The sequence below is a fragment of the Colletotrichum paranaense genome (assembly GCF_030867605.1).
Source record: "Colletotrichum paranaense strain IMI 384185 chromosome Unknown Scaffold_24.1, whole genome shotgun sequence".
NCBI classification, from domain to species: Eukaryota; Fungi; Ascomycota; class Sordariomycetes; order Glomerellales; family Glomerellaceae; genus Colletotrichum; species Colletotrichum paranaense.
The window spans coordinates 121,827-147,153 of NW_026848982.1; the positions used below are offsets into that span (position 1 = coordinate 121,827).

General features: G+C 51.3%; 10 protein-coding genes across 10 annotated transcripts; 5 read left to right on the forward strand and 5 right to left on the reverse strand.

Moving 5' to 3' along the window:
- Positions 1 to 19: 19 nt before the first annotated feature.
- Positions 20 to 3,680, forward strand: CPAR01_16283 (uncharacterized protein; the record flags this gene model as incomplete). Its single annotated transcript, XM_060500528.1, has 3 exons — positions 20 to 748; positions 1,152 to 1,246; positions 1,484 to 3,680. The coding sequence occupies 3 exons, from the start codon at positions 20 to 22 to the stop codon at positions 3,678 to 3,680; spliced, it is 3,021 nt and encodes a 1,006-aa protein (XP_060340709.1).
- Positions 3,681 to 3,692: 12 nt separating this feature from the next.
- CPAR01_16284 (uncharacterized protein) lies at positions 3,693 to 4,061 on the forward strand (the record flags this gene model as incomplete). The annotated part of the gene is made up of 1 exon (XM_060500529.1): positions 3,693 to 4,061. A coding segment is annotated over one exon (369 nt), but the record flags the coding sequence as incomplete, so codon positions are not given.
- An 835-nt stretch (positions 4,062 to 4,896) lies between these two features.
- On the reverse strand, positions 4,897 to 7,574 carry CPAR01_16285 (uncharacterized protein; the record flags this gene model as incomplete). The annotated part of the gene is made up of 6 exons (XM_060500530.1): positions 4,897 to 5,521; positions 5,580 to 5,909; positions 5,967 to 6,289; positions 6,339 to 6,675; positions 6,818 to 7,236; positions 7,350 to 7,574. The coding sequence occupies 6 exons, from the start codon at positions 7,572 to 7,574 to the stop codon at positions 4,897 to 4,899; spliced, it is 2,259 nt and encodes a 752-aa protein (XP_060340711.1).
- Positions 7,575 to 8,806: 1,232 nt separating this feature from the next.
- Positions 8,807 to 10,339, forward strand: CPAR01_16286 (C6 zinc finger protein; the record flags this gene model as incomplete). Its single annotated transcript, XM_060500531.1, has 1 exon — positions 8,807 to 10,339. The coding sequence occupies one exon, from the start codon at positions 8,807 to 8,809 to the stop codon at positions 10,337 to 10,339; it is 1,533 nt and encodes a 510-aa protein (XP_060340712.1).
- Positions 10,340 to 10,480: 141 nt separating this feature from the next.
- On the reverse strand, positions 10,481 to 11,104 carry CPAR01_16287 (uncharacterized protein; the record flags this gene model as incomplete). The annotated part of the gene is made up of 1 exon (XM_060500532.1): positions 10,481 to 11,104. The coding sequence occupies one exon, from the start codon at positions 11,102 to 11,104 to the stop codon at positions 10,481 to 10,483; it is 624 nt and encodes a 207-aa protein (XP_060340713.1).
- Positions 11,105 to 11,951: 847 nt separating this feature from the next.
- CPAR01_16288 (uncharacterized protein) lies at positions 11,952 to 13,028 on the reverse strand (the record flags this gene model as incomplete). Its single annotated transcript, XM_060500533.1, has 1 exon — positions 11,952 to 13,028. The coding sequence occupies one exon, from the start codon at positions 13,026 to 13,028 to the stop codon at positions 11,952 to 11,954; it is 1,077 nt and encodes a 358-aa protein (XP_060340714.1).
- Positions 13,029 to 14,172: 1,144 nt separating this feature from the next.
- Positions 14,173 to 15,527, forward strand: CPAR01_16289 (monocarboxylate transporter; the record flags this gene model as incomplete). The annotated part of the gene is made up of 2 exons (XM_060500534.1): positions 14,173 to 14,341; positions 14,398 to 15,527. The coding sequence occupies 2 exons, from the start codon at positions 14,173 to 14,175 to the stop codon at positions 15,525 to 15,527; spliced, it is 1,299 nt and encodes a 432-aa protein (XP_060340715.1).
- A 713-nt stretch (positions 15,528 to 16,240) lies between these two features.
- Positions 16,241 to 16,656, forward strand: CPAR01_16290 (uncharacterized protein; the record flags this gene model as incomplete). The annotated part of the gene is made up of 3 exons (XM_060500535.1): positions 16,241 to 16,351; positions 16,411 to 16,539; positions 16,612 to 16,656. The coding sequence occupies 3 exons, from the start codon at positions 16,241 to 16,243 to the stop codon at positions 16,654 to 16,656; spliced, it is 285 nt and encodes a 94-aa protein (XP_060340716.1).
- A 280-nt stretch (positions 16,657 to 16,936) lies between these two features.
- Positions 16,937 to 20,093, reverse strand: CPAR01_16291 (uncharacterized protein; the record flags this gene model as incomplete). The annotated part of the gene is made up of 8 exons (XM_060500536.1): positions 16,937 to 17,332; positions 17,401 to 17,511; positions 17,579 to 17,899; positions 18,502 to 18,520; positions 18,967 to 18,998; positions 19,063 to 19,092; positions 19,138 to 19,188; positions 19,236 to 20,093. The coding sequence occupies 8 exons, from the start codon at positions 20,091 to 20,093 to the stop codon at positions 16,937 to 16,939; spliced, it is 1,818 nt and encodes a 605-aa protein (XP_060340717.1).
- A 793-nt stretch (positions 20,094 to 20,886) lies between these two features.
- On the reverse strand, positions 20,887 to 22,691 carry CPAR01_16292 (amino acid permease; the record flags this gene model as incomplete). The annotated part of the gene is made up of 3 exons (XM_060500537.1): positions 20,887 to 21,347; positions 21,404 to 22,489; positions 22,580 to 22,691. The coding sequence occupies 3 exons, from the start codon at positions 22,689 to 22,691 to the stop codon at positions 20,887 to 20,889; spliced, it is 1,659 nt and encodes a 552-aa protein (XP_060340718.1).
- Between the last annotated feature and the right edge of the window lie 2,636 nt (positions 22,692 to 25,327).

Here is a 25,327-nt window from a genome sequence, read left to right on the forward strand (position 1 = left end):
TTCGGATGGGTGATACATCATGAGTGCAATCGCCAAGATTCTCGGGCTATCGGCCTACACGGCTCTCGTAGCAATCTCCCTCCCGTACATCCAACAACACAATATCCCCTCCCGTCTCCAAACATCACTGAACAGGATCCTCTCCCCACCGACAGATGATGCCTTTTCTGAACCCGAAATCTGGACATCAGAGCCCTACGCCTGCCAATCCCAAAACTACACCACGCAAATCGTCTCCCTCGATCCCTTGGTAATCTACATCCACAACTTCCTCTCCGAAGCAGACATCGCATCCCTCCTGGAAGCAGGCGAACCAGCCTTCAAACCCTCCTACGTCGTCAAGAATGGCAGAACGCAAGGAACGCCAGATAGAACCTCCTGGTCCGCTGGTCTCCCTGCCGACGATGTCGCCGTGCAATGCGTGCTCGCCAGGGCGGAAGGGTTCCTGGGCACGATGATGGCGCCCGGGCGGGACGAGATTGGACCGCCCCAGTTGGTGCGGTATACAAAGGGCCAGAGATTCAACGTCCACCACGACTGGTACGATGATTTCCAACCTGATGTTAGGACAGGACGAAGAAGGAAGTGGAACCGGGTGGCGAGCTTCTTTGCGATTTTGGAGGACGAGTGTACGGGTGGCGAGACGTGGTTTCCCAAGATTGAGGCTGTTACGCCGCAGCATCGGAGGGTGGATGATGAAGGGACCATGTGGAGGAAGCACAATGATGGTGGGATCGCGTTCAAACCTGTGAGGGGGAATGCAGTGTTTTGGGTGAATTTGCATGAGAATGGGACAGGGGATGGGAGGGTTGTGCATGCTGGGTTGCCTGTTGGGGATGGGCTGAAGACTGCGATGAATATTTGGCCGAGGACGTATCTTGGGCCTGAGGCTTGGCGGGAGGGAGAGGGGCCGGAGCATGAAGGTGAGAGTGTGCTGGGGGCTGAGAAGGTGAAGGTCGAAGAGAAGGAGGAGGAGCTTATTGTTGATGATGCTGAAGCTGATCCCATCTGAGGTAGGTAACCAAGCCAGCCTTGGGTAAGTAGGTAGATCTCGTGGAGAGCATATTCAAACATCTGAAGCCGCCCACATCCCGTTTTCCCTCTCGTTATTGAGTACTTGGACATGATTCTGTTCAACTTGAGCACATTAGGTCCTTGACTTACTGCAGAACTTCCGGTGCCGAAGCATGAGAATGGCCATGCCAAAAGAAATTGATCTTAGCTTCGAAAGACACTCCAGAAAAAGGTAAGCTAAATACTCCCACTACGAGGCAGCAAATCTCCCGTAGGTCTTTCCTTTGTACATACATCTTACTTTACCTTCTGAATTGTTCTTTCCTTCACTGACCTCATCATCTCGAATACCGAAGGTACCCAAGGTACCTTCCCTCGGCCAACTCTCCATCGTTTCCTGCCTTGTATTCATATAAAGGAGACCGCGGTCTTTCTTTCAATTGCAGTCTATATGCTTTCTTTCCTTTAGCCCACTCAAATATCGCGTCAAACTCAACCCACGCAAAAGCTTGCGCACTCGCGGCTGCCTCTTCCACATGATAGGCATCCCATCTTCAAATTTGCCTCTTCTGTCGCTTCCCGAAGTTCTCTACCTCTTCCCTCGACCGCCACGCCGACTTCCCGACGGAGCGTCCTCAAATTCTCGGCAGGTACCATACGGAAGCCCATTCATTCGACCCCAGAGCACTACCATGGAGGGTGCTGTCGCACGCCACCGGCACAATGGTGAAGCCGATGCCGTCAAGAATGAAGAGGACAATGGGCTGCCGAAACCCATCCAACTCGCCGGCACTTTTTTCAAGCTTCAAGATCGTGAATTCTCACCAGACAACTCAACCGATGGCTACACCTCTTCCCAAGATGATCCAGAAAAGGTGGTCTTCCTCAACGACCCTGGCAATTTCATCATCGTTACCCTACTCAAACGGTGTCATCGACGGTACACGATTGACAAACCGCTCACGATTGACTCTTACTACGTCGGCATCAATGCGACCGACTTCACGCCCGCATTCACTCGCAGCGTCGCTGTGAGCTCGCTGAAAAACAATACCTACGAATACACTGCGCGCACAGGCTCGAGCATGACGCTTCCGTGTCTCATCATCCCGCCCGTCGATATGCTTCGCCCCAATCAGGTACTCTTTCTGAAGCACTTGTCGAGGGAACAAGGCTACGGGAGCAAGTTCCGAGTCGTACCAGAGAATGAGTTAGCGGAATACAAGAAACAACAGCAGGATGCCTTCGCCGCGGGCCACACATGTCCTTTACTCGTGGCCTCTGCAGAAACTATGCCCGATTACGCCGCCATATCTGACACGAGAGAGGACAAGTGGAGGCACTTTAGACTGATGATGCCGAAGATGCAGGGAATAAGCATCCCAAAAGGTCTCATGAGTGAGATTGACACGTTCCTTGCCAAGTACGAGCGAGATATTGTGTCTCCAATCCTTGCCTTGATCTTAGCCATCATTTATCATGACTGCTACCACGCTCTTGATCTAGGAGCCGAGAAGGGGACGAAGAAGCCCATGAAGCCTGTTCCTTTGGTTTCGCTTGCCCAGATGATATTGTATGGGCCGCACTACTTTCGGATCCACGAGGAACTCAAGCTCTCGGCCTACGTCCACATCTTCCGCGCCGTGGACTACTTTTACGGCAACGATAAGAAGCTCGACGCCTTCGTGATCAACGACGAGGACATCAATACCGATGTTGTTTTCAAGTACATTGATGAGATGGCACTTGACGAGGAGGACTGGCTAGAGATCGTGCCCCCTTCTTGGGAAGGTTCAGAAATTACCATGCCTTTGAACCATGGAACTCGAGCACCGCCCTCCCCAGAGCTTACCGCCCTGCTAATGATGCCCGACATCTACACTTTGGGTTTCGCTGGGTACACTAATGGAAAGTGGCCTGACATGGGCAGGAGGACGAGGGATACGCTGATGCATGGTTTATTCCTTCCAAAGCACATTCAGTCCAACCCCAACCTTTGGCGTCCTGTGGCCGATGAAGAGATTTGCCTCAAGGCCCTGGAGCCCTACCAGGATCAACTCGATCATCAGATATGGTCAGCGCCAAAGATGTCGGTTCGATCGCCCTGGTCTGAGGCGGTGACTTTCGACTCATATTCTGACCCGGACAATGGGGATACGCAGGTGTCATATGAGCTCGAAGCCGAGGACAGCAATGTCGGTAGTCCCTCCGGTCCATGCATCACACTTGACAAGAGTATCCAAGACACCAAGGACTACTACAAAGTCTTTATCAAAAAGATCCGACAGGGTCAGAACGCAGGGCTCATCGACAAGTCCGTCACATTAGGCCTAGATGGCCATCTCACGTGGCCTGGGTTAGAAAATCAGCCTGCCGGAAGACGCAAATTACCCGGCGGGATCAATCTTCAAAAGCTGATTGCTGAGTACGACGCCGCCGATGCCGATCGCATCTCCAAGATCGATCGTCGCACTCTTCACAAATTACTCCATATAGATCTAGCTGACGGAGAGCATGTGGCCAAATGTGCTCGAGAACTCAAAGCTCGCATCAACATCGACGATGAAGATCTGGGAAAGGCTCAGGTGCGAAAGGCCTTCGAAGACTGTCTACTTCCGACGCGCAACGAGACGATGAGGATTTGGAACGAAGCGGCGTCCGCTTAGAAGACGGGCGACGTGCACGCCGATCGACTTATCGCCTCTTGCGCAGAATTATTGGGCGTCGACGTGACTACAGGCGATGATGGCAACGTTGGCCGATCTTCTGACGACGCAATTGCCGCTATTCGAGCGGTGTATGGAGAGCTTGCCAACGTTTTAACCACGTTTACCTGGCTAGTCACTCACATTGGGAGGGATGGCACCGAGCCAGTGTTCGAGCTGACCATGAAGTTGATGTTCAGCTCGCGGTGCTTCGACTACTGGGATAGGTTGATGTTGTTTGGCGGGCACATCCAAGGTCGGCCTTTGGACGAGGAGGCAAAGCAAAGGTGGGCTAGGCTCTACGGAGAGCCTTACAGAGGCGATGTCGAGAGTGATCAATGATGCGATGATAGTGGTGAGCTGTCCCTGGATCCGACTCTTACTTCCTCCGATGATTTGGCTACACTGGCTAGAGAATTCCTTCCTCTGAAAACGAATCAACAATAACTGTTTTCAAAGGCCACTAGGGAGATACGAGAAACAATCTGGTGGGGATGATTCGTACGTTCAAGGGACACCAAGCTGTACGAGATCTCGAAGACACGTCGTTGATGACCTTCCTTGGACTATGCGTCTCTTTGAAGATGCCTGGAAGGTTTTGGAGGGGGAGAGATCACTAAGATGCGGGCGGAACAGATCAAGATTGTTTTCTGCCTACATTTACCTGTCTGCCTCCCCGAGACCTTTGATTTGTCTCCTCCAGAACTACATGTTCACTCCATAAGCTTTCTTATTGAGATGCAATAAAACACAAGCTCCGTAACCAGTGAGAAGAATACATGACGGGTGATTTACGCGATGTTTTCCCCTTGTGCTGCTTCCCATGATTTTCTACAGAAACCCAGCATGTTTTTTTCACCGACAGCGCAGCGTCACATCAAACCGAGTAGTCGCGGTCATCAACATGATCCAAAACTCTTCCGAATTGTTCAATGAAGGGCTACTTGTTGTCTATATCAGCTTCGCTTCAATACAGAGCTGCCTTCCCAATTTATCACTTATCAAGTTCCCACACCGTGTATCGCGGAAAGTCTTGATTGATATATTGCGTTAGAACGACAAAGATTGTCGAGGATGAGGTGATATCTTTCTACGGCAAGAAGTCCAATACCGCAAAAAGTAGATCCGTGTCGGTGCATTTCCCATGGACAGCTCGAAAAGTCACGGTATAACCGCCTCATTGTTTTTCATCATCACCCAGATTCTCAGACTCGGTCTGCTCAACCATCAACTTCTGAAGCTCTTCGACGAGGTTGCGAGCTTGAGCACCCTCGAAATCAGTCGTCGCAAGGTTCAAGTCGATGATCCACCGCGCCTCCGTCTTGTCCGTCATACCTTTGAGAGATGCGTGCCGCCGCTCGATATCATCGAGTTGCGCCAGGACGCGGGTGGCCTTGTTTGTTCGTATCGCCGAGTGTCGCAGCGCCATGCCCACCATGCCCTGGGCGATTGACCCAAAGACGGGGAACGACGCGTACAAGTCCTCTAGGCCTGCGAGGCAGACGTCCAAATAGAACTTCCATTCATTTCCGGGTTGGCCGTCAGCCCGCAGTGATAGTCCCCCTTCTTGGATCATGGCGTTGGCGACGTAGACGACTGCAGTCTGCCAGAGGACGGAGTAATTCGCGTTCTTGTATCTCAGGCGGTAGAGCAGGAGTAGTCGCTTAAGCTGTGTAACGGACGAGGCATAGACTGCTTCGGGGGTAGCGTGCTGTGTGCTGAAGGAGTAGAGGCGCTGTGATTTGTACTCGGTTGCGAGGAAAGGACGGGATAGATCGGTTACCACGGCGTGGAAGTAAACGCTGTTGGGCCAATGTTAGTCGAAACGCATCATGGGATTCAGGTCTAGGCCAGACGTACTGCAATAGCATGACGCTGTGGTTACTTTCTTCGCCTCTTGCCATATCCAGAGAGAGTGCGCCAGACCAGCAAAGTAGACGGTGATATGTCCCTTCTGCGAATCTCAGTGTCGACTCGAGCGTGGCGCTGTGGTATTGAGGGCCGTAGAATCTTTCCAGTATGTCCTTGAAGATGACCCACATATCGCTCGCGGCACTGAGGAGCTGGGCATGGAATGCGGTCTTGGCTGACCTCGGATCGTCGCTTGGTAGAAATAAGACCAGATCTCTAGGCATCGGCAGCAACGGCGGTGTGTGGATTTCGTGGACGCGGTAGTGGAGGGAAAACACCCTACGTAGGTTAGAGGCGGCTCTCAATAGCAACGTTCATAACATAAAGGCTACTCACGATACCCAATTGTAAACGCCCCAGGCCGTGTATGACGCCGCTCTCGTCCACTCTGTATGGCCGCCAAGCCAGACGGTCGCAGATTCGGCCTCGGACTGAACATTGAAGAGGCCCATCGCTTTACCCAACCTGACACTTTCTTGCAGGAACCGAAGACTCATGTCGTCTTTGCCGTACGTCACGGCGCACATGCTTAGGATTTGAAGCGCAGCGACTGTTGTAACGCTATTGGGTTGCTGCTGATCAGAGAAGTACTGCTGAGATTCCGCGAAAAGAGCTACACTGAAAGCGGCGGCATCAGTATGGAGGGTCGTATATGCTTGCTGTTTGTGTCAGCACCTGATGATCGCAAAGGGATGATGGGCAACATACACATGACCAACTCAACACGGCAGTGACAAGGAACGGAGAGCAAAAGAAATGTTGAACATTAACCAAATCTCGTACAAACAGGTCAGCGTCGAAAAGGGGTAGCGTAGCATAATCAATGTCAAGATAGTGCGATATAATACTGATGGCAAGGTCGTTCGGTATAGGGATGTTTGTCCACTTGCTGATATCAAGCAGACGTAATCGTTCGTCGAAGAGTGGTTTGGGAGTCGCAGCCCCTGTATGATCAGGTGAACCGGTTTTTGATCCTGAACTCGCGTCCTCATCTCGCATGGGAGTCAGGTATGGACCCCCGAAAGGGGAGGCCTGCCTTGAAGACCTGTGACTTATAAGTCAGTACGCCATGGTAGCATTCGGCCGAGCCTCAAGCCATCTTGTGATGGTTGTGCCGGTTGAAGGTACGTTCACAGGCTCCCCTGACAATGAGGATCTGGATTAGAGAATTGATAAGATTGACATACGCATCTTGCTGCCCTTGCTGCCCTTGCAACCATGCCTTCGTCAAAGGCTGAAGTAAGGCTCCGAGAGTCAAGTCCGTGTACGGCATCGGGAACAGGGCAGGATATGCCACAGGGTGTCGGATCGTCAATTCGAAACCAAGGCTGTTCTGCGTTGGTGGGAGAAGGCCTCTAAGGTGTTGCTGATCGGATGGGCGTGCAAGATTCAAAGCATGTCCGGGCGTCTCGTTGCGTAGTTTGCAAAACAATTCGAGGGCTTGTTCTGGCGGAAGTGTTCGAAGAGATTCGAGTATCTCGGCAGGGCCACCTCGTTTGGACTGCTCCACTTCTGCAAGAGTTACACGATGTCGGACGGTATAGGTGTATTCGCAATTCTCCGCTCGTTGATCACACATGACACATCGTGGGAGCCGTCCATCGCACTATCAAGACGGCAGTTAGCACCTCACGGAGAGATCCAAAGCATGTACACTGATTGGCACGTCGAGAAACAACGCCGCAGGACAAATGCAAGACAGGGGAAGCCGAGGCCCACCTTTGTCTTTCGCCTCCGACACGGATCACAGGCGCTGTTGGTCTTGCGTGGCCGCGCAGGACGGCGAAGGCTGATGTTGGGTCGACCAGGCCCAAGGCCGGAACCCCGTACGGTACCGATACCGGGTTCGGCATTGGGATCAGGATTGGAATCGGGGTTCTGCCGTAGGTTGGCCGGTGACCATTCAGCTAATGGCCGTGGCCGCAGCGGGCGAAACGGCGACATGTTGAATGGGTTCGATTGGGTGGCATTTCGACGGCAGTCGCCACCCGTATCAGGTCATTTCCGAACCTGCTCGAGGGAACACCCGCGGACGGTGGACGGGAGGTGGCAATTGCAGGAATGGTGGCGGGGTGTCGTTGAAGAAATGCGGTGAACGGAGGGAGGGAAATCGCAACAAGGGCGGCGGTGCTCAGGCCGGAGGCTTCCGAAGAAAGCTTAGCTGTAATTGGTCTATTCTCAAGGGAGCTTTTTGTTGGCTCGCTCCGGTCTTGCACCAGTCCAAATGCAGCATTCTACGGTCTATGGGGGTCTGGACCGTCGATCCCCCGGTGAGTGCGGGCTGATCGGTGAGCGCCTCACCACGGCAAGGTGAGCGGTGAACACTTTCGCATATCGCGGCTCGTCCATCAGGGTTGTACGATACTGCACTTTAGTGTGCTTACCGGCTGCTTGGTCCTTCAGCCCTACGATCAGCTATGCTTGTCTATGCTTCCCCAGACCATGGTCCTAAGCTGCAGAGTCAGAAACTAATCTTACTTCGCAATTCTAGTCTCCTCATTTATGCACGTGCTTAGCGTTCTCGAATCGCTAGATGAACCTCACCAGTGATTTTGAACTTCGAACCATGCATATTCCAGGATGTCAGCTCTATACACGACCCCATACTTCTCTACTGACAGTCAAGGTTCTATCAATTGTCAACATATCGTTCCCATTTGGCACGCCGCCGGTAGCCGAACGGTTTCATCTCAAAAAAACCAAGTCTGGCACGGGCAAGTAAGCTTTTAGTGTTTACACACTACCTATTGGTGTGTTCGTTAAATGCCCCACGATATCTGAACTTGTCTAAGCTCTTTGAAATCCCCAGAAATCTCGTTTCGAAACCAATACTCGCCCAGACCTGCTGCCAATGCTTGACTGTTGCGGATGTTGGCTCAAGCGGCTAGTTCAGGTCAGCTGCTTAAACCTCGAAGCCCAAGATTGACCTCCAAGCTTTGACAAGTTAATCTATGCTACACAGGATCTGTGTTGCCACCGGTTATATATCATTAGATTTATATGATTGATATAACGAGTACGTCTCCCCCGCATCATCACTCTTTGTGTTCTCGGCTGGACCAATATCGCACCTCTCGTTGGACGACCTACCTTAGTTGAAACGGCTGGATGTAATGGAATGACTTCACGCCTGAACTATCACGGCCATCTAGTCAACCTTTGAGTCGACCACCGCAATGGCCCGAATAGGCACACAAAGAGTAAAGACGGGTTGTACAACCTGCAAGATCCGACGAATCAAATGCGACGAGGCGCGTCCATCCTGCGCGAGATGCATCTCCACCGGCCGCAAATGTGATGGTTACATCTCCCCGCCGACGACGACGTACTCCTGGGCGCAACTCTTGAGATCATGCCCCGTGAACAACGCAACTTCGATTCGGGCTTCACAGCCGACCAGAGCCAGCATTGTCTACGCCGAGCGGACGATGGACTTTTACCGCAAGGTCACGGGGCCGGCCTTTGCTGGGTCACTCAACTCATACTTCTGGACTAATGTCGTGATCCAAATGTCGGACCAAGAACCTGTGGCCAGCCATGCTGTGCTGGCGCTCAGCTCCGTGTACGAGACATTCAGCAACGGATCATGGGAAGCAAGTTCCTTTGCTGTGTGGCACTACAACGAGGCGATCAAGCTCCTCCGCACGACGACAGACCGCGCGCTGATTCTCTTCGTCTGTGTGCTTTTCATCTGCACAGAGCTGATCCGTCGGAACCCAAAAGACGCCACAACTCACTGCCGGCACGGTATAAACATCCTGAATGAGATACATAACGAGTCTGACTTTCTGCGGAACCACATCACACCAGTCATGCGGCAGCTTAGCATCGCGCCATACCGATACGGTATCAACCCAACGACCTTTCCAACAGTGCGCCAACCCATATCGACCTCGACCAGCCGGATTCAGAATGTCGCAGAAGCTCACGCTCGACTCTTGACGATTCACGTACGTCTTGTCCGGCACATGGAATGTGCGTGTATTACCGACCGCTGGCTTGAGGCCGGAAAGGAAGGTCCAGAACCAGACGCGAAATGGCTTCGACAATTCATCCTCATTGATCTAGATGCATGGTACAAGGCATACAGGGAGATGAAGAAAGAGGAGAGGTATACCAGCAAGGAGGAGGACATGATACGGTTGCTAGACATTCGTTATCTCGTGGCCAGGATTGCCCTTTTGGCTTCTGAAAAGAAAGACGAAGGCGAGTGCGTGTATGATGCACACACGGACAAATTCCGCGCCATCGTCGTTCTGGCATCTCAAGCGGAAGGCTCTTCAGAGGCGTCAAAGTCCTCAGCAGGCTGGGGAACCGAAAGCGTCCTCGAGCTCGGCTATAGCTCTCTCCTCTTCATGGTGGTCATCAGGTGCCGCCACCTAAGACTGCGACTCGAGGCCCTGAGGTTGATGAAGAAGCTCATGCAGCCCGAAAGGAATATTTGGGAGAGGAATTTGACATGGTCTATCGCAAAGCGGGTGGTTGAGATTGAGCATAATATCGCTCTCGGCGGTATCATCGAGTTGGACGCCTTCGATACCTCTGATGAAGGCAGTGGTGGATTCGTGCCCGAAGAGAGACGAATAGTTGCGATGAACTTTCGAGAACCGCCGGAAGCCACGATTCCGCCACGGAAAAAGGTGCATTTCTACCTGAAGAATCAGAAGACCGGTGAGATTGTGAAGAGGGAAGAGCATGTAGCAGTATGATACCACTGGGAGATGCGGGCTTTGATCAAATGTGTACAAATTTTCGATTAGTCTGGACTTTTGAGGCCGCTGCCTTTCCATTTCAGTACACATGGACGTTCAAATTGAGCAGCATTAAACATAGTCAATGATATGGATCATCTATAAGAGACTCTTGATGTCTTGTGCTGTAAGCATCCGATCCAACTGCATGACGCCCTCAACCGGCTTCAACCAAGATGCGCGCGTGTCGATAAACTGCTCGACCTGCGGCCTGAGCTTCGTCTCCACGAGGCGGAAATCATCGACAGTACCGAGCCTGAGAATGCTCATACCTGGTAGACCGGAGCTGACGCGGTACATGAGCGTGCCACAGGTGCCGCAGAAGTGATTTGCCATATCGTTGCCAGTCGCGATGGTTCGAGACTGGCTGAAAGACTTCAGGTTCTCCTTACCGCGGATGTGGCGGAGGTGGCTGTCGGCAACGGAGAAGTTGGAGCAAAACATTGAGGAGGAGATTTTACGGCAGTCTGTGCAGTGACAGATGAAGCGATTGAGGAGGCCGCGGCCTTGGGTTGGCTGATAGGGGCTGTTAGTGCGATGATTCTTGGGCTTTGGGTTGGTGTTATGGGATGAATTGATGTGAAATCTTACAAATGAGAGCTGAACGGCGCCACAGAGGCACGTTGCCGTTGCTTCATTCTCCGTTGACCAGCCGTCCTGAGCTACGCCGGCAAGAGGGATGAATGACGGTGAGGTCTTGTCATCTCTGGCGATGGAAGACATGATGTGTGATGTAAATGAGGTAATTTCGATGACTTACTGTGTAATGAATGGTCGAAAACAATATGATTATGGAAGAAGAATTGAAATCAAGCGGATGAGGGGGAAGCGTTGGATATATAGATCATCTGCGAGTTTCGTATAGCATCATGACCTAAGTAAGCCCCTTGGGCTTGGCGGTAGTCTCGAGGCTTTCCCGCCGACCATGAATAACAAACACCTGAATTTCGCCAGTCCAGACCCTCAGATGACTGCCAATCTACGAGGTTCGCAGAAAAGCCCGCTGATCGTGTGGACGTGTTATCACTGCCGGTGACAGGGTGTAATCCAGTTTATGCTGGCACTCAAGACCAAGCAAGACGCATGTGATTACTACATCACTACATCACTTACCTTACTTTGGTCTTCAGTGGCTCCTCAAGTAGGTACCATGGCGTGCGGGGATGCATCGACTCACCCAGGCGCGCAGCAAACGGGAATAAGACGAGGGGCATTCTAGTGCAGTGCCAGTAAGCGCTAGGCACACGTGTTTCGATATGTGATTGCGAAGCTTTGCTTACTTCAGTCGGCCTAACTTCAGTCCCTCAGATTCTGCATCCCCAGGCTTAAACCCGGGCCGCTGGTTTCACTCAATGGAGGAAAGACATTGGGATACAACCTCACTTCACTGAGGAGGTATTCAGGTTCATAATAGGTGGAAGTGAGTCACCCCGCAATTGCTTGGTAATAATATGAACTCATCTATCTTGCTCTATCATCCAGTGAGAGAAAGCAACCCTCTATGACTATTATCAATCCACGCAACCATGTCGAGAAGTTCACTCCCACTGAAAAGGGCCCGTAGTACAACTCAATCGATACGGCGAACGCTGAAGGCGTGTGTGACCTGACCCGTCTCAACACCCATGGTGTTGGTACGCTTCAAGTGATGGAAGCTCACCAATCTACGTCGTATCTCCGGCGTCCCAATTCGAAGCTGATCCAGTATCTCAGGAACAGCAGCATAGAGAATTTCGAGGCTTCCGTCCTCGATTTTAACTGCAATGCCAACGGCCCCCTCCGCGCCAAGCTTCTTCGTGGACCCTGATGCGCGGATACCGATGGTGTAACATCCGTCTGCGCCAACTTTGCCGATAAGGCTGCCTTCGAACGCTTCCATTAGGATAGTGCAGAAACGCCCCTCTCCGCCGACCATCTCAGGGTACGTCGCCATGGCGTTGTAGATATCGGACATATGTTTCACTCTCACCGGTTGGACGCTTCCGTCCTCTTCATTAGCATCCGCGGCGGCGGCAAAGGCAGCATACATGCGACCCATCGAATAGAGAGGTTGCCCGGGTGCAGGAAGATTGCAGCCGTCAATGGCCCACTTGATCTCGTCACCGTCAAGCCCGCTCAAGTCTTCAACAACCTGCTTCACCTTTTCCTGGATCGGATGGCTAGGGAGGTGATAGTCTTCGAAACTCGCACCTAGAGCCTTCGCGCCGCCCAACATGCCCGCATGTTTACCAGAGCAATTGTTGTTAATCTCGGTTGGCGTATATCCAACCCTGGTCCAGGACCTATCCACGACTGGACAGATTGAAGGGTGACCGCCGCACCGCAAGTCTGACTCTTGCGCCCCAACCTTGGATAACATTGACTTTGCCCTCGAGACGTGCCGGTCTTCGCTGTTGTGAGATGCACACATCAAAGCTATATCAGCTCCGTCGAAGCCGTACTTGTCGAAGCCTGGGGTTTCAAGCACTGCGAGAGCTTGCGCTGGCTTAGATGCGGAGCGAGCCAGCGTCATTCGTGAAGGATTGCCGACTGCATAGAGGACCTTGCCATCAGCGTCGACGACTGCAGCGTGGACTGCATGTCTATTTTCAATCACGCCGCCTCTATCGGTGACCACATAGTCTTCGAAAAGGCTTGTCTTTGTCATGCTGAGGCTGAATTACTCGATGTGATGTCGTGGCGGCGATGGAGCACTACGATGTGACACGTGAAGTTGTGCTGAAACTTGCAAGATGCAAATGACTCGGCAGTAAATGCTCTGATCTGGATGCGCGCGACTTGCGTAGCTCAAACCTCGGAACCAGTGTGTGCGCCTCTCTATTTATTTTTCCAGCGAGCTCTGTATTGTAAACGAATATTAAATAAATATGTGGGTTGATGAGTTGAGTTGGTGGATGTACCTTATTCATTGGGGAAACCTCCAAAGGGCGTCGTTTGACAGTGCAAGGTCCCCTGCGCCCGAAGAATAAGGGTCCAATGCGTCATGTCGGCCAGCGAGCTTACGTTACTGCATCGGGCACATTGTAGGATTGCGGGACTGGCGTTTTAACCAATTGGAGGCACGCAGATCCCATTACTCAGTATGATTCATAGCACACCATCTTGTTGATTCAACGCTGAGAAGTGTCCTCCGAAACTTGCTGCTTAAATAGAGTATAGTGGTGTCTCTATCAACTGGCAGAACGCGTTTGTCAAGTACAATGTCCAAGTCTGCCGCCGACCTAAAAGAGCGATTAGGTTATGCTTCGGGGCAGATGATTCGAATAGTCACCCAAATATCTCGCACCAGAGAGTGTCGAGATATCACTTGAACAGTCGGTTGGTGGTTGACGTGATAAGGGAGATTTTCTGGTTCGAAATCCAAGTTCTGTTCAACTCCAGAGAAATTGAATTCACCAAAACTTCGACGACTAATTATCGTAACAAAACCCAATAAACAGCGGTAGAGAACACGAAGAACAGAAAGTCCAAGACTTCAATCCTATTACGCACAATACAATTACTTTTACAAAACTTATTAGACCGCATAACTCAAAACGACCAAAGTACCTCACCAACTAGGAAAGGCGTGCGCCCTTTCATGTGAAAATGACTCTTGACCCAGTGTTGCTACCCCACAACCGGAAGCCGTCCCGGTCCGGCACCGGTGTCGGTTTTTCAAGACTCTTTGTCATAAAAACCTAGACTACCCCACGGGGGATGTAAAGAAATTCAAGGTGCATCTCGAAAGCGTTTCGACGGAAGGCCTGTACTGAACGACGCATCTTCAACGTCCCGGTGCTTCAGTCAAGATGTCGGTTGAACTGCGCCCGATGCCGAACTCCGGCGCGGTTGCCTCGGCGCCGCAGAGTGATGAGGAAGACGGAAACACCTTGATCCACACTATGCCGCCGACCGACAAGGGCGCTGCAGCATGGAAGTTTCTGCTTTCCAGCTTCGTTATTGAGGCACTTCTATGGGGTATTTCTTAAATTCTCCGAAAGAGTCTGACGGGGCGGTGTCACTAACTTTTCCAGGATTTCCCTTGACCTTTGGTGTCTTTCAGGAATACTATTCCTCCCAACCACAATTTGAGGGTGACTCCAATATCGCTGTCATTGGCACGGTATCCACGAGTATCTATTTCCTCGGAGCGCCGCTCGCTGCGCCTGTGGTGAAAAGATTCCACCGATACCAGAAGCACATGGTCGTCGTCGGCTGGGCGATGTGCGTCGCGTCTCTGGTCGGCGCGTCCTTTGCCACCTCAATCGCGGGTCTGATCGCAACCCAGGGTGTCTTGTACGGTTTTGGATTTCTGATGCTCTACTTCCCGGTGTTGCGGATGTTGAACGAGTGGTTCGTCGCCCGGCGCGGACTTGCATATGGCGTTCTTTACGCCGGCGGCGGGTTTAGCGGTGTTGGGATGCCTTTCCTGCTGCAAGTACTGTTGTCCAAGTATGGATACCAGACTACGCTCCGGGCTGTAGCTGTCGCTCAGTTCCTTGGGGTTGCGCCCATTCTACACATGATCAAGGGCCGACTGCCGCCGTCCCCTCACGGTGCCATGCGCATGTTCGACGTCAGCTTCCTGAGACAGCCCCTATTCTACTGCTTCGCACTCTCGAACTTGTTCCAGGGTTTCGCTTACTACATCCCGTCTTTGTATCTGCCCTCTTACGCTAGTGCCATCGGGCTTTCTGGTACCATGGGGGCGCTTCTCTTGGCAGCGCACAACTTGGCAACCGTTTTCGGGCAGATTGGTTTCGGATGGCTTTCCGACCACACGAACAACGTCTTTATGCTCATCTTCGTCTCTTCTTTTACGTCGGCGGTGGCGGCCTTCACTCTCTGGGGATTCGCCCACTCTCTGCCGCTGTTAGTCATCTTTGCACTGGTCTTTGGGATGTTTGCTGGAGGCTTCCTCATCAACTGGCCGAAGTTTGGGGCGATGCTTTCCGACGACCCGCAGCCCGTGTACAGCATGATGGCGTTTGGCAAGGGCATCGGGAACTTGGCCACCGGCCCGATTACTGCCGGATTATTAACCAAGCCGGTGAGCGGAGGGTATGGGATGGGCCGTTATGAGTCGCTCATTTTGTTCTTGGGCTCTTTCATGCTTTGCTCTTCGTTGGGGGCCTTCGCTTGGCCTTTGAAGAAGCGAGCTTAAGAGTCATTGATTCAGTACAACCAGTCGGTACGGAAAGATCGCCCGGTTGCCCATTTCTTGCCCACGATATCCGGTATCTAAGAATCAGAGCTTTGAAGCCGTTGTCCCAGTCTACCATCAGCGCGAGAATTCGTGGGAACGCCTGCCTTTCCGACACCTGCTGGCTATCAGCTGATGCATTGTCTTGGCCGTGGCTCAAGCAAAAGTCATTTATAGTAAAATACTGGGGAAACCTGACTCAAGAAGAATTTCGTCCGCCGAAACCGAGTCAAAAGTTGATGTCCCTCCCTAACTTACCCAATTACCTTTCAGAAAACTCATACATGGGCCCCTGCTTAAGCCTATGAACGATTGATAGCCCGCTTGGCGTGGAGAATATTCTATAATATCCAGCAGCCCTATGAAGGCTTCGCCGTCCCTTCGAGGCCTGCTCAAGAGCTCACTGTCAATTTGATTAAGTCTCTGGTTTGAGAACGACGTCAAATCGCCCCAAATTAGCATCGATGACGTAGATCGCAATCTCTAAACACAACCTTAAGTGTCCGAAATTTGTAGATAAAGAGGTCCTCAATCCACCAACGGAATGCGCCTGTTGAACACATTCTTGTGAATGATTTGAAACTAAGGATCACGACTCAGCCGAGACACATAGTCAGGTACCTAAGATTATTCTACCAGACACCATCAGTCACCCAGACTAAACCCAGAAGGCCATGCGTTCATTCGCCGTAAGCATCACGCTGCTTTCCTTCCTTGCCACAGGATCGATTGCCCAGAACAACGGTATCACACCTGTGACATGCCAGCCAGAGACAGTAAACTGTGTTAGTCCGAACATTAAGCTGTCACGGTTCGCAAACATATCTAATCTTGCTTCCTTCAGGACTCAACGGCAGACTGTGAAGCAAAGGGCAAGCTTGGCGGGTTTCCCTGCCCTGCTGGGTCCGGCCAAAACGATGCCGACTGCTGGATTGCCTCAAGTTCCGATCCCAGCGTACAAATGACCGTGCAGGTACATCGTTCACTTCAATCCCTTTCTATGGATGCTTCGTGTAAGATCTGCTTGCTGACATATCTCACGCAGTGTTGGTGTTGCAAGGCATCGAGCAAAAAGATGTTTCGTGCCTAAGAGCACTTGAATAGCCGATCAATTTAAGAAATCTTTCTGTTTAAGCAGGCAACATATAATTGAATCCGTTAGTGCGTCGTCGGATTTAGCGGGTATCTCGAGCGGCTGGCAAGTCTCTGTTGTGCCAGGGCGATGGTGTCCGTACAGAACAAGCCAGCGACCCTTGACTGAGCTAAAGTCTTCTACAAGGTACAGCATCGAAGCATGATCTTGGTCGATTGCATCAGGATCTGTCCTAGTAGAAAGGAAAATGCATTTGATAACACCAGTCATCTAAAACTCAGACCCCTTCGGTTCGTGGCTGCGTCTGGTTTGTGTCCCCACTCGCTCCTGTGATACCTTGAGTCCATGTTCGAGCTCGGGTTGGGCTGAAGCTAACCGTCGCCCTTTGCCGATGGATTTCTCGAATTGCAACTCGGAAGGGTTCGGTGAACTTTAAGAGAACATCCCAAATGTACTTGACAGGGCCAAAGAGATCAAACAGGTACGCCCGATACCCTAGGACAATTTGGGTTGAAATTTTGCGAAACCGTGAAGAGCCGAGGTAGAGACAGGAAACAAAGGCAATGAAGTATGTGAGAATGGGTACTGTGATAAAGCTTTCCTGGAATCCGTCGGGTACCTTTGGCTTTCCACCATCGGAGGGACTGTTCAGAAATGGAAGCGCCCAAAACGTCTTGAGAGCATTGTCAGTATTCCACCGGCGATTGCAAGCCAGCTGCTCAGTTGATATACAACACGTACCGCCATGAACCCAATGGGGGTGTACAAAATCGTAAAGGCAGTAAGCACGTAAACAGATCTGTTCAACGCCATGCCGTTGTTGGTCTCCCGCAAAGATGTTGCGTTAAACATCTAAATGATATAGCGAGAGCCCTCGAAGACATGAAAAATGAAACTTCACTGGGATGATGTTGCTTACGCTTTCTTGATGCACCTTGAGGTCTTCTATTTGCTGATTGACACGACCCTGAAGCTTTTTAGTTGATACACTGATGGACTCGGCGACGTATTTCCAGCTTTCTTTCACGCCATTCAATTCGTCGTCACGTATAGTCTGAGTAGCAGAGGACACTGCTTCGAGGAAGTGCCTGTGGTTTGCTCCGAAGTTGGACGCTGTTTCTTCCAGAGAATTCGAGGCAAGCTTGAGGAATTGAAGCAATGAAAAGTATCTTTTGGATACCTGCAGTGACCGATCGAACATCAATTCGTCCAGCCGATGCGTGTCCTGGATTTCATGCATCTACGACAACTTGAGCAAGCACTCAACATCGTTTGCAGTAGTGGGGCGTGTACACCAATGTGTTCCTCCATGAACGGCATAGAGGTAAGTAGGTAATATCTAAGCTGGAAGTCAAAAGATTTTAGGAAAGTATTAACTAACCTGTATGGACGTTTCAACTTCAATGACATCCAATATCTCATGACAGCGCTGCTCCCAGGTACCCATTATTGTGAAAATAATGAGCAAATGATGGCAAATTCCAGAAGGCTAGAGGGATTGTGTAGGCTCTTTGCTATTCCTCACTAAGTTACTCAATGATTCTGGAGAAAGATTGTGTTCCACTTTGTCATCAGCTAGTATGACGGTTGTGTACTTTGAACCTGTCGAAATCTCGTCCAGAGTAGTCACCACGGTTGATCTCCTTTCAAGGACCGTAGATCTCCGTTCATCCGACATAATGTCTCTCCACTTCCCGTTGACCGTGGTCCGCGTCTGTCTCAATGTCGAATACTTTGCCAGTGGGACCGAGTTGATCCGTCTGAAGATGGAAAAGAGTAGGTCTATCACAGAACCTCCTGCTCCTTCAAGAACGCTCGCCGCTAACATGACCGTCAACGAACCAGGCCCAACTTGTCGAGCCTGTTGATGAGTGTAGTCGCTGTCAGACGGGTCTGTGGGATATTGTGGCCCAAAAATACTCCCAAGTTCTCTGCACAGCAGAATGCCTTCCTCATGTGTTTGCTGATCCTCTATGTCCGGGAAATGTATCAACTGAACCCAGTAGCTTATGCTAATGACAAGTCTCATGGATCCTCGACCTGCTTCCGTCGGATCAGATGGCCGTGTAAATGTTTGACATTGAGAACGGCGGTGGGTCGTAATGTGGCGAGGGAGTATGTAGGAGGAAATGATTCCAATGATTTGTTCCGAGCTCGCAGGTGAAAGCCAACTTGATAGAGAGGCCAATACTGGTATGCTCAATGTCGATCTCCTAAGAACACGCGACTTGACCATCCTGTTCCGTTGACAATTATCATTTTACTGCGCCAATGTGCTAAGGAGGGAAACAAACAATCTCAACGTACCAAACTTTACCCAATGGTGTCTCGACCCGATCCTATAGTGTTAGTATTAGTATGAGAACCTCACGATATCTTTTGTCTACAGGGTGTTGAACGAACCGTTTGACTGGAGAGAAACGGTGTCCCAGACTGATTCACGGAGTAGCACGCGCCTCCGGAACTTGATGGACTTACATCCGGGACGAAAAGCTCGCGCGTTCCATGACGGATGGTTTTGAAGTTTGACTGACAAAAGCTACGGATCCTTGATCTAACGCATATATAGAGCTCACGCGCATCTTTTCCTTCCAGGGCTGGAAGTTCGACCAACTGGAACTTGGTTTTGACGTAGTACGTGTATTGTGTATATGCGATTTCAAAATACTGTTCCCAGAGGCCCATGCGGAGGGATCTTCCGTGAATTCCTCGAGAATCGATGTCGAAGCACCAGCTTTCTCCAAGTTCAGTTTCAATGTCATGAAACCAAATAAAGGATGACTCATGAGAAATGAAGTACCGGCAGCTTGAAATATCTTCATGCGGATGCCGGTAGGAAGAGGGCTGACGAACCACTCATCCAGATCTCTTGGTAAGCGAACTATAGCATCCGGTTGTGGTAGCTCAGACACTACAGGACTCCCAGAGACTTCTGATGGAGCGCCCGTTACTGTAACGACATCTTCGGGGGGGTTAGAATCATCGAGCTGTGGTGGCGCAGGCGTTGCGGTATTCTCAGAAGTGTCTGGCGGTGCGTCAGTTGAGACATTCGCTGGAACAGCCTCTGTCGAGATATCAGGATTGGTAGCTGGCGCTCCACATGGCAGTGGCGCGATCTCTAGCGGCGGTTCAGATGCTGTAGTACTCTCATGGACACCTCGTGTTGCGTCCGTTGAGACTTCTACTGAAACGATTGCTTCTGTTAGGTCAGAGCCGGCGACTGGCGTTGCACACAAAATCGTTTCCACCTCGAGTGGTAATTGTGTGGACATTTCCACATCGCTCTTAGTTTCTGGAGAATTCTGTGCGACCAGTTGCTTGTTCTGTGCGTGTTCAGACCTTTCCTGACCAGACAGGATTCTGGTCAGTTCGGCCAGGTCATTGGCGAGTTGGTGAAGGACTTGCTCCAACGGAGCAGGCTGTACTGATGCCATCGCATAAGCGTCGGAATGCTCACGTGTGCAATGTGAGCAAGAGAGAAACAGGACTGGAAATTGGCCGTCTATTATGTACATATAAATAATCAAATGAAACAGCAAGCGAGGATTCTCTGTTGCCGCAATTTGTGCATTTCATTGGACCTGGCTTTATCATTTGTCAACGTTTCCAGCTGAGTTGTGTCAAGCTGCACCCCGGAAGTACGATCTCAGCTTGGCTTGGAGCCGACCTCTAGTCGATGACCTATCGCTTAGCCTGAACGTCTCATTGGGTAAAGACCGTCGTGGTGGAACAAGAAGATGCGCATTTCACATAAGCTTGAACAACTTGCATTTTACTCGCATATTGTTGCGTTGAGGTTCTTCTTTTGGCGCAGCCATTTTGTGCCACACATGGTTAGTGCTAGGTAATCTCGTATTCTAGCCTTGCCTGCATCGAGTTCGCTGTCGCACAAGACCACTGAGCTGAGCCTCGAGTCTAACGCGGAAGGCTGGGTTAAGAGGTGGGTGTCCAGTCGGTTTCTACAGCCTGGTCGGGGGATCAGCCCCTTCGAGCTTACTCAGTTAATACACATATGAGTCTGAACAAGATTCTTCTGAGGAAGTTGATGCTAGGCTCGGGGAAGGTTCGGGAAGATGATCGAACGGTCCACCTGCTAGGTGTGCCAAGAGTGGGATATTAATAAGGTATAAAATTATGCTACTAGGGTATCCTCAGAATCAATATGTAATGATCGCAATGCAGTAAGTCACGATTCGGTTGTGCAGCAGAATCTGACCGTAGACGCGTTCACTTCGCAACCTCAGGCTCTGGAGACCCAACATGACGCTCCGAGGGAACAGACTCGCCATAAGGTCTGCGGAAGAACACATTCCTTTCCCAGCCATCAATCTCATCGACAACAGTCTCGCGAACCAACTCGTACTTGCCAATCTTGGGCAGGATCTTGGCCCAGACAACCCAGTAGAGACCACCAGCCACGATGATAGCGATACCGACAACGCAGTGAAGGTAGTAGGGTAGGCTCTCATAAACGTTCTGGCCCTCTTCGGGGGGCACAAAAGGTGCGATGACGAGGTAGATGTTGCTAAGCATGAAGAAGATGACTACGGGCAGGCTGGCGCTGATGGGAGGGTTCCAGTTCCATTCCTTGCGGTTGAGGTACAGGTAGGCAAGACCGCCAGCGACGAAGACGTTGATGATGGCGAGGGGATAGCTGATGAGGTTGAGGATGAAGTTGTACGCATCGCCTATAGGTATGTTAGTATGTATGCATCATGACAGAGCTCGGTTGAGTTTTTCTTACCAGGAGGGGGAGCAAGCATCGTGATGACGCAAATAAGCCAATGCTCAAAGAGACCAGCCAAGGGGGCGTTCAAGGGTCTGTTGCTGGCGAAAAAACGCGACCAGGGCAGAATACCCTCGCGACCGAGCTCCTGGACGAGACGGCCCTGGGAGAAGATGACACTGAGAACGTTGCCAAAGGCGGACAGGGCGACGAAGACTGAAAGAGCACGCTCGGCAGTGCCGCCCATTACATTGCGGAAAAGGGACGCCGCCACAAGGCGACCACCCTCAAGGATTTCCTCTCTCGGGACAGCGGCAAAGTAGGCGACGTTAACCAGCATGTAAAGGATGGAGATGGTGATGATACCGACGGGCGCGGCGATCTTGAGGGTACGGACGGGGTTCTTGGTCTCGCTGAGGGCATAGTTGGCATTGCTGTATCCAATGTAACTCCAGATGACGTTGTAAAGAGCAGTGACGACACCGTAGGGGCTACCGGTGGTTCCCTCGAATGCGTTTTGGAAGTTCTTGGGCTTTTGTTCTTCGGGTAGCTTGACGTGGCCACCGAGAGCAATGAAGCCGCAAAGAATGATGATGACAATAATGAACAGCTTAATAGTTCCGAGAAGGTTCTGCAGGCGCAGACCCCAGTTGAGGGCGAGACCGTGGATCAAGAAGGCGGTGGTGATGCAAGCCAGGCCGATGGCGCGCTGGTTCCAGCGGTCGACCTCGACCTCGGCGGCGTGCAGAATGTATTCGCCAAAGACGACAGAGTTACCACTAGCCCAGCCGAGCAGGATGACGTATCCGGTGTAGAGACCCGTGGTGAGGAACTTGGGCTTGCGGAAGACGTATTCGAGGTAGTTCTTTTCTCCTCCGTTCTTGGGGATTGCGGTGCCCCATTCGAGATAAACCGCGGTACCGGCGAGGGCGATGATCATGCCGGCAACCCAGATAAAGAGTGAAAGGCCGACACTGCCAGAGAGCGCAAAGATGGTGCCGGGTGTCGCAAAGATACCGGTGCCGACAACACGGTTGACGATGAGGAAGATGGCAGTGGTGACACCGATTTTTCGCTTGTTTTCGCGGGCGTGCTCGATGCGGCCTGGGATGATTGATTAGCAAGTTGACGGTTGTGCGGCAGAGCTCGGTCAACGGAGTGCGCTCCGCAACCATCATCATGAAGAAGACTCACCAACTTCGCTGTCGTAGGTCGTCGCTGCTGGGAGATCGCCATGCTTTCTGTGGTCACCGTCGGCGGCAGTGGCCGACGACGAGGCGCCAAACTTGTTCAAAAACTTGGACATCTTGACGATGTGATGATGGTGAACTGATCCTGTCGTCGTGGGTGTAAACGATCAGAGACCAGGAAAGGACACCAGATGGAGACGGAAGACTGGAGAACGGAAGACGATCCGAAAGAACTACGAAACTAGAAGGTTGACAGAAGACTTTATGTCTGTGGCAGAGCAGGCCCCGCCAAGGAGATCACGTCTTATTTACACCGAATTGGCTCCATGTGGCGAGAGGTTCGTCTGGGTGGAATCGGCTTGTCGTCTTGGGGGTGAGCAGTCGAGGTTGCGCCGCATTAGTAGGCACCCTTGCACATACGAACGAATAGAGCCAAAAACCAAAAAGTCCCAAAGGTCACCGTCCCGACATACAAGGATTAGGAGGCTCTGGAGACTCGAGAGTCTAACCGTCAGTGGTGCGCCGAGAGTATCCGCATGCGAGATTTACCTGCGAGAGACCATGGATGATGGAGCTGCGAGCATCTGGAGCTTCTTAGAAGGCTTCTTGGAGTCTTCGAGTCCCTCTTTGGACCCCCAACATGGCCCCCAAGATCCTAGCTCTTATTCTCGAACTGTCAGGGTACAAGCACAAGGGATTTCCATCCCGCAGTCCCAGTGGTCTGGTGCGAAAAGTTCTGTGTCATAGTTTCTGTTTGTGGTCCACTCGGCCGATGACGCGATCTGAGGACAAGATGTCGAAGACTCGAAGTGGGAAAATTTTGGCGTTAGGACCCGGTTTTATCCCGTGGGGCATCGATTGAGCTTTGCGGGCGACACGCCCACGACGTCTTATGTAACAAAGGAACACCATGACTTCTTCCAATTCAGTGTGAATGAAGGCTTCATCGTTGAAATAGTGGCGAGACTATCAGATATACTCCGAAAGGTACCATCTGATGAGAATCACCCGAATTTTGGTGAAGTATGTATAACTCCAAACTGACCTGTACAACACAGTCATGAACCTCGTCTCACCTATGACCTCGATAGTAATTGCTGCCTCATTCTCATATCCTTGCCCGTGTACTTTGTGTCGCACTTTCCTCCGCTCAAATGCGTACAACTTGTAGTTGATTCAAAAGAGAAAGTGTCTGTTGCCCCAGTTGCCGATTATGCTCAAGCTTGGTGGTGTCTGACTGGGCAAGGCGATGATCCTTCACTTGGGACAAGCTGCATCTCGACTTCACCTGCCCTGGCAAACTTCAAAGATTCTTGCCATCTATCGACAATTACGGCCAAACAAAGGCGCTTGCCTCGTTGTAAGTGCGCATTTCCAGAGTCACATGGCGTTAGGACTTGTTCAACATCTTGCTTTGCTCTTGCCCTCTATGCCTTGATGAACACACCACGCACCACGCGGCCTTCTCACGACATGCTGTGAGAGTTCTCGTGTTATCCTGCTGCAATATGATCTGACCTTCCGGGTGAGCAAATTTCATAATCACCTCTGGATCGTCCATTGGACTCAATAGCAGCTGTGAGCTGCAGTCCCGTACGTGAGATCTGTTGCCGATGGTGCAACCATGGCAAGGTCTGGGCACCCTTCCATCGGTTGTAACCGAGTTCCAGGCTGCATCTCAGACAAGGGATATGATCCTCATCCCGCGCAGAGTTTGCATGACACTCAGGGGTTAGACGCACTTGCGGACTCGCCAGGCAGCATCATCTCATGGCGAGACTGGATTTCAACTTTTGCCGGGAGCGACGGGGAACTTCAACAAATCAGCACCTCGCTGATCTTCAGCTGAAAAAGTTTGCTTCACAAAAGTCCCCAAAGGTGTCTTGTCCCTCGGGGAAAAAGACGAGACGGGTAAGCATATTGAACCGAAGTCTTGGTTCCTTCCTCATGCGAAGGCTGGGCGCAATGAAGCCATCCTAGCCACCATCGCGTGATAGTGCCAATGAGCCGCGGCCAAGCGAGGTAGGTGAGACTCGGGACCTTTGCCTCGTTCACCCAAGCACGAGCCTCCTGATTACTCATTTTGGAACATAAGTAATGAAGACCCTCTCACCAGAGTTGCTGTTCCAACATCAACTGTGTGTCACTATGGCTGCATCGCGAGGGATGGCAAGCCGGTAGAAAAGCGACTCGTACGTGGCACATAAAGCACATCCAACTGTTAATGATAGGCACACTCGATCAATTTGGTCCTCATTTGTGTAAGTAAAGAGGAGGCATTAATCGGCCGAGGGAGACTTATGAGGGGATTGAGCTGCGGGCTTTGAGTCCAGTTTCGCTATTTTTCATCGAGTGTTAGTCAGCGACGCAGGGAGATGAACCCTGATGCAAAGGAGGCGTCATGTCCACGCTTGCCCATCAATGGCATCCGGTCGGGAAACAAGGAATCCGTGGATTGCCAAGCATCCCTTCTTGGCCAACTCTTGCCAGAAGTAAGGTAGTATGATGAGATTTTAGATATCCAGCGAAGTGAATCCGATCTTAAAGGGCCCTCCTAATACCCCATTCTGCCCAATGCTATTTGAGTCCTTTCCAAAGGTAGAGAACAAGGGCCAAGATAAGATGCCGTACCCCGCACTATCATTTGTTCCGGGGGGGCGTCCTGATAGCTCAAGATATTAGCCGACACATTCGGCCTACGATATGTTTGCCCGCAGAAGACATGCATTTCCCCGATAACCCCTCTGAGTTC